An 11,478-nucleotide genomic window follows, 5' to 3' on the forward strand; every position below is an offset into this window, starting at 1 on the left:
AAATAATTATAGAAATCTGATAGCGTGGTCCAAAATTATGCGGTAGCATACATAAAAAAAATATTCCGACGAATTGATAACCCCCTCCTTTTTTAAAGTTGGTTAAAAATAAGTACATACAGTCGGTGTCAAATGTAAGTGTATACCTTGTTCTAATATAGTGTTCACAATTATTTTCATACAAATTGTTTTCATTCATTATCTATGAAAATATAGTTCATTCTGTATATGTACATATCTATATACATCAAAGTTTCACACTTTATATAAAGTTCACAAAAATTCAAACAATTTTCATAAAAATTTCAAAATGTTTGAACAGAGTGCAAGTTTCAGGTCCCTTGAGAGTACCGTTGATTTTTTAGATTTTCTTTTTGGAGGGTGTTGCGCGTTTTCTTCCATATAACGCGTGATCGGAATCAATTTTTCTTTATGTTATAGAATGTACTATACATATTTTCATAAATAATTAATCTGGCTTATCCTGAGTTCCGCCTGAAAAAAAATTCACCCGAAAATTTGTCATCCGCCCATAGTAAAACCATGGAAACCAAAAGTGAAAAGTAAACCGGTTCGGGGAAAATGAAACTCATGATAAGGCTGAATGAAAAAAATTGTGAACAAGGGGTACACTTAGATTTACCACCGACTGTATGTACATTAAGGCGTATCACGAAAAATGTTTAGCGTCTTATTTGAATAGTTGTGTCGAGAAAAAAATTTGGGTTTAAATTCTTATTTATTCGGCCGTTACAATCGCTAAATCACGTTTTTTGCTATCAGATTTTTTAAGTTTCTATGTTACCGATAAGGCCTCGCTCAAGACTATAACATTTAATAACATTTCTTTCATTAATTATTTAGATTTTATTGTTTTAAAAAGAAAAATATATTTTTTAATTGTATTTAATTTTACTTTATAAACTTATTTTATCTCTTTTCTACATAGCTTTTAGGTTGTATTGTTTTAAAAATAAATATATTTTTAAATTTCATTACATTTTGGGAAACTATTAAATTTTTGGAAACTATTTAATTTTTTTTCATCTTTTTATTAATTTTCGTTTCGTTTTTAGATTTGATTGTTTTAAAAAGGAACACATTTTTTAAATTTAATTTTTAAGAACTTATTGCTAAACGACAATTCGGGCAAATGTCTTTTAACTCATCAGTATTTCGAAAGACAATGACAAAACTCGCCGCTATAACTATTGTCATGTTTATAATCAATTGTTACGTTTACAATGACAATTGCTATTATTTTCGTGATGACCTATTGAGTACGTGACAACGCTTAAACATACATATGTTAATATTTTCAGTTTTATTCGTTTTGCGGAAAAAGGTTATACATTTTTATTAAATAAAAACTGTGAAACCATTTTATTTGCCTAAATAGGTGTGTTAAAAAGTTATAATTTGCGTTTGCATATCGTAATAGTATCCATTGCAGAATATTAATCATGCAGGAAATAATTATGTGCGCGGCTATTGTTTTGGAGCAAGAAGGCTTCTGAGGGAACTCCGAGACAACAGTTTGTTTGAACAGTTTTTACCCGTTGCAGTTCAGGGTTGTCTTTACAAAACTGCAGCTGCTCTTGTGTGGTGCGTTCATATTTTCCATGCCTGAAATGAAATTTGCTATTATAAAATTACTCACTTTTCCGGCGTTTCGTAATCCATTGCGGTGTATTCTATTTAAAAGTAATCCAGTCTGTTGCAGTGGACAAAGGACAGCTGTTTCACTTTCCCCGCAATTTGCAAATAAAACGAGCTATTCGCTTGTCATTATACTATGACTACAGTTGATGACACGATAATGACAATTTAAGTGTGGCAATTGACGGCTGTGACAACACGCGAATAGAATTGTAAAGCCCTCTCCTATCTTAAAGGCTAATTGAAAGATCTGCTAACGTTATTCTGTTTATCTTTTAGCAATCAATTTTTTAAAAAGTAATACTATTTACAATAATAATTCAAATTTAAGAAGAAGAAAATAATGGAATTAATAAAATAATGGAATGGAATTAATAAAATAAATACATAAAATAATTTTCTAAACATATCTTTCTATTTCTTTACTTAACTTTAATGTTCATCAAATGTTGTTAATGAATCATAACTGACTGTGAGAGGGAATTTTTCCAAATCGCTACCGAGAAACACCTTGCGTAATCACTAAATGACTGTGAATTTTATTGTTTTTTACAATTAAAATTTTTTGTTACTTATCTTTTAAATATCCATAATAATTCCTAGGCTCGTATGAACAAGTTGCATTTACAACTGCAAACACAATTTCTTATTAATGACCGCGATTTCTTTTCATTATTAGAAAACTTTTTGCGGGTGATAACCTTTATTTGGACACTACTGTGTAATGTGAAATAGTACACGTGTGTCTTGCGCTTACATGGCGCTTTAGAAAACCCAAAACCCCCACACCTAACGAAACCCGCTCTGCTTCAGTGCCGGCCTTGTCAAGTTTGATATAATTTTTTCGCGAATTCTGTTGATTTATTCTTCAAGTTTCGAAGCATACATAAATCATATGTAGATACATATTTTTATTATTTTTACACTTTTACCCAAATACTCGGCATTCACTGTTGTTTGCTTTCTAATTTTAACGCACCATCGGCGTTTATTTTTGTGTTATTTATAGCAGTGCGACGTACTCAGTTCAAACTTTCCGTAGCAATGAACGTATGTATCTACATGTATGTACGTCGATATTCATCTTATTTTACATTTGTGCAAAAAACAAACTCGATCTGGCATCATCAAACACAAGAGCACTCCTCGGGCGTGCATTGCGAATCCGTGCCAGCAATTTTTGTTTTTGCAAATTATTGGCGTCTATTTCTTGTACGTCGTTTATCGCTATGTAAAATTCTTTATATTTGCTGGGGCAAGGAGAATATGTATAGTAGATTTGTAGTTGCTGTCGCTCCCAGGTGGCTGTAGCGGTGGGCAGGGAAGTGGCAGGTAATGGCATGCATATCTTTTTGGGGAAAGCCGCTGTGGTCACAAGACTTCCTTGTTCGGCTGCAATCCACTTCTATTAATTTTCTGTCATTCAGGCATTCAATTGAACGATTTTTTTTGTTTTTTTCGCGTTGGCATTTCGTGAAATGTATAAATATGGCTAATGAAATGTTGCTAAATTTAAAACATGTGCAAAACTGCGGTGTAAAGGTATTTATAAACACATTATGCTACGCTATAAAATAAGTGGTTGGAAATAAAATAATAAATATTTTAGTTACGGCCAATTATTGCATTGTTAATTATTTTATTCCTTTAGACGATGAAATTTATTTTAAGAAATAAAATGATAAAAAATAGTAATAAATAATAATATTTGGGTTAAATATTTGCATTGGCCGCGTGCTTTCGCACTGCGATTTCAAGCGATTCCAATTGAATTGATTGGTATTCACTTTTTGGGTAGTCTTTTGGAAATAAACTTTCGAAAGACAAACACGCGATTAAACGTAAGTGCGGGAGAAACTTAGTTGACTAGTTAAATTTACATTACCAGGTCTTTGTGGAACCATACCAAAACTTTTTATATCGAAAATTTTAAAAATTAAAATGGAAACTTTATTTACCGGTTATAAAATTTTTGTTTTTAATAAACTAAAATAAAAATAAAAAAAAATTTGATTAAAGTAGAATAAAAAAATATACATAAAGCAACAAAAAGAAAATATAAAACAATAGAAACTAAATTTAAAACAACGCAAACGAAATACAAAACATTAGAAACAAAAAAATACATAGCAATGTAATAAATAGAAAACAATGGATACAAAATATAAAACAATAGAAACAAAATATAAAAAAAGCAGCGAAAATTAATTAACAGAAGCAAAATAAAAGACTATAGAAACAAAATATAAAACAATAGAAACATAATTTAAAACAATAGACACAAAATGTAAAACAATAGAGACAATTTAAAACGATAAAAACAAAATATAAAGCAATCGAAACAAAATAAAGATAATATTAACATAAAAATTAAATTTAAATTTAAATAAAATTAAAATTTAATTAAAATTAAAATTAAATAAATTTAGAATTTAAATAAAATATAAATTAAATAAAATTAAAATTTAAATTTATTTAATTTAAATTAAATTAAAAATGAAAATCAAAAAATTAAATTCAAATAAAAATGAAAACTGAATTGAAATGAAAATTAAATTCCAATAAAATAAAAATATAGAAAAATAAACTTAAAAAATAAAGTACATAAAAAAAAATTCAATTAAATTAAACTTGATTTTAAACCAGAAGATAAATTAAAATAAAGTATAAAAGGTCTTCTCATGTCAACGTCGATAACTTTGTTACTTTCGAGCCTTTCGAGGCTTTCCTGTTTATTACCACTAAACAAAAATTTGATTTTCTCTTCCTTCGCTTAATTTAGGCAATGGCACCATTGACTTTCCCGAGTTCTTGACAATGATGGCACGCAAAATGAAGGATACCGATAGTGAAGAAGAGATCCGAGAAGCCTTTAGAGTATTTGATAAGGATGGCAACGGCTTCATTTCAGCGGCTGAATTACGTCACGTCATGACAAACTTGGGTGAAAAGTTAACAGATGAGGAAGTGGATGAAATGATCCGGGAGGCTGATATCGATGGTGACGGTCAGGTCAATTATGAAGGTATGCATCTTCTGCTACATAATACGTCCACATCTATGTATATATCGACATGTAGCGGCAGCTTTTAACTTGGTGTATAAAAAACATTTATGTAAATAATTTAATTTCTACATGCATATTTTAAGTAGATGAGCAGCTGATACCCAGGTGAGGTGCTGGTGTCATGCTTTTGTGATGGAGTGAATTGGAATGCGTGTGCTGCCATTTTTAGAAACATGCTGCAGCTGCGACTTTAATGTTATTAGTTGACGTTTGCCAAACTCTCTCGTAAAAAACGCCAAATTAAGAATGTAAAAGAGCGGCATGTATAAATGTTTTCCGTCCCAAGTTACAACGAAATGCTGTTACGACCACGCCTACATACTGCATACACCTGGGGGCATTAGCACACCACCGCCACCACGTCTTTATGCCGCACGATGTTGTGTAGTTGCCTACTACCAATGCTTGCCTTCCTATTTATTTAGGCGCACGTGGCCGTACATATCAACACATCATTTTGATAGGTTACCCTTACTTTTGCAAAAATTCAGGTGCTTTTATTATTTCAGTCAATTTATCAGAGTTGTTTGTTTCTTACGGAATGCTTTACTGCGTGCGGCGCCGCACCCTTAGCATCGCCAACGCATGTGCGTGTTATTTTATTGTAGGGCAGTTTTTGTTTGCTCTACTGCCACGCTGGTAGCTCATCTTCAATCACTTTAATGCTTTAGTTTGCCACTACCCAAACAAAAAATCTCTAAAAGGTTTACTATCCAAACACATTGCTACGCACGCACAAGCTTGTACCACTTGGCAAACATTATCCATCAGCACAGTCCTGCCCATTCTAAGCGAATGTTAGCAAGTATCAGTTGCTTGCTGTTATTCTCTTTGCCAATTGTAATATATTAGCTGTGCTTTTAATGGCTTATGGGCAGGGGTGGGGTGCTGTAATAGGTTCAGCAGGTAGCTGCACTTCTTTGCCATCGCCTTTTTATTTTCATTCACCAAGTGTGTGCAAATGTGAAAAAACCCGCACAACACATGGCTGCATCACATTTTGGGCCCTACCGCTCCTACACAAAACACAGCAATGATTAGCATTTATTAGCCTTGCCCGTCCATCAACCTTCATGTTTGCTCTTAATGTTTGCTTTTTTTTTGTGTAGTGTTTGGTAAGAGAATTGGCATAAAAGCATTGATGATTGTCGTTAGAGCCTTTCATACATACTCATCACATGCGCATACATATGTACATAAATACATACAATGTTGTGCAAACAATCAGCCTTAAATCGTTATGTTTACAACCATAGGATTAGTTGGCTGGATGAGCCGTTAAGTGACTGAACTCTGCATGTGTTTGTATGAGAGTGTAGGCGGTTGGCCGTGGGTAGCAGGTTATATAGGTTGGCATACATTTTAAATGACTTGAAAGTCTATCCCGTTTCACCTAAAGTATAAACATACATCCACACACATGCATGCATACTTTGTTTCCAAAAGCAAATTTATTAGGTCCTCACGAATTTTTGGCATGGTGCCATGTTCGGAAGGTTTGCTTTGTTCCTTACTTTATCACATACATATGTATGTACATATGTGTATGCATACCAAGCGTACAAACGTATGTATATTAATATGTTAGCTTTTTGCCTTTTATTTATTTATTTTATTTCATTTTTCTTCATTTTTCGTACTAAACGTGACGGTGTCGTATATGCGAAAAATTCCGCGTAATTTGCTTACCTCCGAAAAATAGAAACATTTTATGTTAATTGCTTGCATTCGAGACACAATAGTTTCGCCTTTTTATTTGCCCTCTAATTTTCTGGCTTTTGCTCAATGTTGTTGCCAATCTCTGTTTATTGTATTTTTTCACATGTATGCACTATAGTGTATATACACATAAATATAATTTCTTTGCCGTTTTTCTTCCTCCTATACTGTTATTACTCACTGGCCCCTTTTTGTGCGATCACAAGTCATTGGGTGTGTTGAAGTCTCTTAATCAGGCGGTTCGGTTGTAATTTATGAGTAATTCGAGATAAATGCTGTGGAAGGCGAAATTTCGTAGTGTATATTAGCAAAGATTTCAATATGAGTTTTCGAGTGTAAAAAATACAAATTAGAAAAATTAGAGGTGAAACTACATTTAATTTATACTTACACGTGTCTTATTTGCAATTAATCATCGGATTGTGAGTACTAAATATTGTTTTATATTGTTCCGCTTTCACCTAAGTGAGTTATTTCTTTCGATTTATTGTTTGTTTGCATTTTTGAAATTTCTAAAATGCAATTTGGTTTTCGAAAAAAAATGCTGAAATTATTCTGTGACGATAATTAAAGACAATTTTTATTAGTAGTAATTTTATTATCTAAACATTTTGATTTTCGAAATTTTCGAAAATTCGAAATTGAGTATTTTTTTTTAAATATCGATAAGAATTTCTAATTTTTTATAGGCATAAATATTTTTTAATTCGGAAGTGCAAAGTTCCGATGAACTGTAGAATTTTACTACCGGTTGTGTTTATTAAGTTAAGGAAGCATAATGGCATTTTATAAACAAAAAGTAAAACTCTTTGCTTTTTTACATCAAAAACGTTTTGTTTTCTAAAGTAAATTTTTGTTTTAATTCTCGAAATGCGTCTATTCAAATTTTTGTTCTCAAAACGCAGCAGTCTGCGATTTCGGCACTTCGAAAAAAACTGTTAATGTTCGAATAAGTTGCTACAGCAAAATCGTATTGGTGTGTGTGGTTGCTCATTTAAATCTGTTGTCGGTTTCACTGGTATAGTTTCGAACCGACAGATATCGCAAGTGTGTGGGTGCCTATAAGATAAAGCTCAATTAGCAGATAACTTTGTAATTTTTTCAACCTGCATTTTATTACAGTTAAATTCAGTGGACTGCAAAACTGCATTCTCGAGATATTTCTAAAAAAAAACTGATCAAAAATCTAGAAATTTTCATGAATATTAATGGAAATTTTATAGAATTTTCCTAATTTTTGTACCAGGTTTAGAATTTTGATTTTATTTTTTTTGTTGTACTAAATATAACCCAAATCTTTATAAAAAAATAACACAATTTTTTTTTAGCTTGAACCATTTTGACTGGCAGTTATTGTACACAGGATTCGTTTACGTGAATAGCATTTAGATTTTGTTTTCGAATTTTTTAAATATCGGCGTGTAACATTTGATGCCAAAAATTGGATTTGCCCACACAACCTCTTGGCTCAATCCTTACCCATTCGTCCTGAAATATACTAGCCAGAAATGCGATTGCTTTATAAAAAGGAAAACCTTTTTGAAATATGAGTGTTTTTAGTCTCTAAAAATAATTTATGCATCCTCACATACGCGGTTTTGTACTTTAAAAGACGATATGTAATTTTGTTTCAAAAGTTTAAATGTTGAAATTATCATCTCAATTTTCAGAATGCCTAATACACATACATACGCATTTTAGCTGGTTTTGAGTAAAATTTAATTCTGAAAGTTCCCCCATTTTTCGTAGTCACTTTTATAGGCACCCGCATGTAATGCTTATAAGACGTGTAAGGAAAACACCTTATTATTAAGGATCTGTGGAAACTCCATTTTAAAAATTTCTATAAATTTCGAAAATATGAAAATCCACAACCTAGTAATAAAAGTTCAAGAAAGCTCAAGCATGTCGATTTATTTAAATTGGACTGAAAATATGAATTTCGAAAATTCGAAATATTTTTTTTTGTCCAAAACATATTGATAAAGGTTTTATTGGTGTCCATATTATAGACCATACAACATTCATTTATTACTAATTTTTTGCATATCTGTTTCGGAAATACCAATTTTTTTTAACCTTTATTTTGTAAGCACTTAATTTTTTAGCATTTATTTTTACCTTTTTTCTAACATTCTACGTTTATATCTCTATTTTTGACATTCTAGCGTAAATAGGAGCTTTTGAAAATAAAATTCGAATTTCAAATCGGCTCAAGTACAAGTTTTCAAAGCGATTTTTTCTGCCTTTACTATTCGATGTTATTTTTTCGAACATAAAAATTTCTTGTACGTCCATCTGAGCCAGTAATAGTTAGTATATACATACGTATTTACATATTTTTATAATCCTATTACCTATTTTCTGTATTCGTAACTGAATCAACATCAGCTTTTTTTTTATTAGTAAGCTTTATCGCTATTTCCTTGCTGGCCCATAGCTTTTTTGCTACTTTCGCTTTAAAATAAAAGTCGTCATAATTTTTTCGCTGCGCCATTGATTTCCCATCCATTGTTGTTACTCACATAAAGTGTTAGTTTCTTATATATGTAAATATTTATTGTTTATATTGAATGATTTTGCTTGCTACCAACTATGGCTAGCTTAGTTAAGTGTAGGTGGGGCTTGGATTCATTTTCACACATCACTACCTTTTACGCAAACACACATTTTTCTTTCTAAACGTTTTTTGCGCGGGCGTCAAACTTTAAATATAATTTGCGAAAAATTGCGCAATTCGCATGTGATTGTAAAAAAGGCAATGGGTGGGGGAGAGTTGATGTTAAGCTTATAATTAAATTATTATAAAGCTGATCAACACAGAGCGATATTTATGTGAATGGCAACTACGTGTATACATATGTAGATGAGTGGTTGAACAATAACATATTGATGTCATTCGGGAAAAGTTAGTCATACTTTACTGTTTTGAAAGTGATTAAATGTACATATGTATAAATAATATAGTCAAATGCAGAGAAATTTTTCTACGTCATTGTTTTAAGACTTTAAAGTTGGCCTAATATGTTCATTAATTTTTAGGTGAAATATTGTTTTCCGACCAAAACAAAAAATTTATCCACAGCAGTTTCCTTTGACCTCTATACTCTTCGTCTTCATGGGTCGAGAGTCACTGAAGGTTGTGACGGAACTCTCTATGAATAATGTCTCTCAGTGGTTGTTTGATTTAAGTGTCTGTTCGGGTGCTCGCGTCTGTAGTACCTTTCTAGAACTGTCCATTACTGGGAGCATTGCCTACAAGACATTGCTGAGCACTTTAGGCAAAAATTCTCACACATTTACACTTTTGTTTTTGTAGTACGGCATAAATGAGTAGTTTGACTATTAGTACTGAGGACTTTCTGATGACAACATTGAGGGGAAAGTACTCAATTTTTTCCCATGGCCTGAACGAAAATGAGGACTTTGATAAGCACTTTTGTGATTAGGGATAATGATAATATGAGTACTCATATGATACTCAGCTGTCTTGTAGGGTTGGGGCCTCGCTGTGCAAGTGATGTTCAGGCGACATCAGAAGGCATCGTCCCAGCAATCACAATCTCTAATGTTAGAGAAACATTTTGATTTTACTTTACGATTCTAATGTATTTCATGAAGGGAAAATCAAATTAGAGAGATATGTTAGAATTCGATTAGAATATAATTAGAGAAACACTAGATATCGAGAGAATTATCCATGCTATAATTATCGACAGTTTCTCTAATCGTCTTTTTATCTTTTACCTTAGATAAACACATTAAAATTCGAATCATTTTTTAATCGTTCTCTAAAAGCATAAACAGACGGCAGCGTTGATCCGGATCAACTCGGGAATTAACTGCACTTGATCCGGATTAAGTCCGAGTAATCCGGATCAACGCTGCCATCTGTTTAAGCTTTAACCTAAATGTTTGTTGGGCTGTCGCTGTCCGCAGTGCGGCGTTTTGGCAAGTTTGTGGCTTCGACCACTGCGTACAAGTAGTCACCGGCCGGTTGGTGATCGCGGGCAGTCGAGGGTTTTCTTCTGCAGCTATCGTTCCTGAAATTCTGCAATGTGGTAACACGATGGATAACTAAATTAACCTTAAGCCTAAAGAACCTTAGCCTAGACATGTAGTTTCACTGACTCCAAATCTGCCGGAATATATTTACTGCAATTCCTAATAGACTCGATATGCTGTTGATAAATAGGACTTAATGAAAATATTTATTGTTGAAATAATTCATTGGCGAAAAAGCTCCCGTTCGAATACCTACCCATCAGATCTCAGTTATTATCACCCGAACGTACCACCCTATTGCCGGTAAATTAAAGCTCACCAAAAATCATTAAATTTCTGCTAAGGAACTATTTCGATTATTCCAGTTCCAACAACTTAAAAACAAATTTTATTGCCGAATGTATCACCGAAAAACGTAAAAAGGCGACCAAATTTTTTTCGAAATGGCTTTGCAAAAATACTTTAGACTCAGAGGTGTATGGCGAACTTTTTTTGTTCGCTTGTAAGGTGGTAACAGTCTACGTATTGAAATTTATTGACTCATACACCAAGTTGAATGTTGCTGTTACTCAAAAATTTGTAAACTGTATTTACTCAACTAATTGTGGTTTATTTCACTTTGTCTTTTGCAGAATTCGTGACTATGATGACATCGAAGTGAGCAGATAAATTACTTGTTTTTAAGCCTTTCTATGTTTTTAAGATGTTGACGAAGACTGTAGCTGTGCGCCACAACATCGCGCGACGCTGTTGCTATGGAAACCATTAAAAAATGCAAAAATATATAAATCTTGAAAAAAGGAGAGAATTAAATTTATAAATAAACATTTAAAAAACAGAATACATTATAATAAATTACACTTTAATATTTAAAATAAAGATAAATAAAACTTACAACTCAATGTAATAATGATGATAAAGGCATACACCAATACATTACACACAACACCCATTCTAAAACTCTTTCACACACACACACACAAAAAGCCATATACAAATACATTTCACTAATAAGAACAGCTTTACAT

The 11,478-nt window shown here is 32.2% G+C and overlaps 1 protein-coding gene across 1 annotated transcript in view; it reads left to right on the plus strand.

Moving 5' to 3' along the window:
• Positions 1 to 11,434, plus strand: part of LOC108368839 (calmodulin) — a 48,645-nt gene extending 37,211 nt beyond the window's left edge. Inside the window, exons 4-5 of the mRNA XM_017623773.1 lie at positions 4,442 to 4,684; positions 11,083 to 11,434. Of these exons, the coding sequence (XP_017479262.1) occupies positions 4,442 to 4,684; positions 11,083 to 11,111 (272 nt within the window). The 3' untranslated portion in view covers positions 11,112 to 11,434. The remainder of the gene's footprint in view (positions 1 to 4,441; positions 4,685 to 11,082) is intronic.
• Positions 11,435 to 11,478: the final 44 nt, after the last annotated feature.

Source organism: Rhagoletis zephyria, unplaced genomic scaffold, assembly GCF_001687245.7.
Source record: "Rhagoletis zephyria isolate East Lansing unplaced genomic scaffold, Rhagoletis_zephyria_1.1 Rzeph_scaffold_03353, whole genome shotgun sequence".
Lineage (NCBI taxonomy): Eukaryota > Metazoa > Arthropoda > Insecta > Diptera > Tephritidae > Rhagoletis > Rhagoletis zephyria.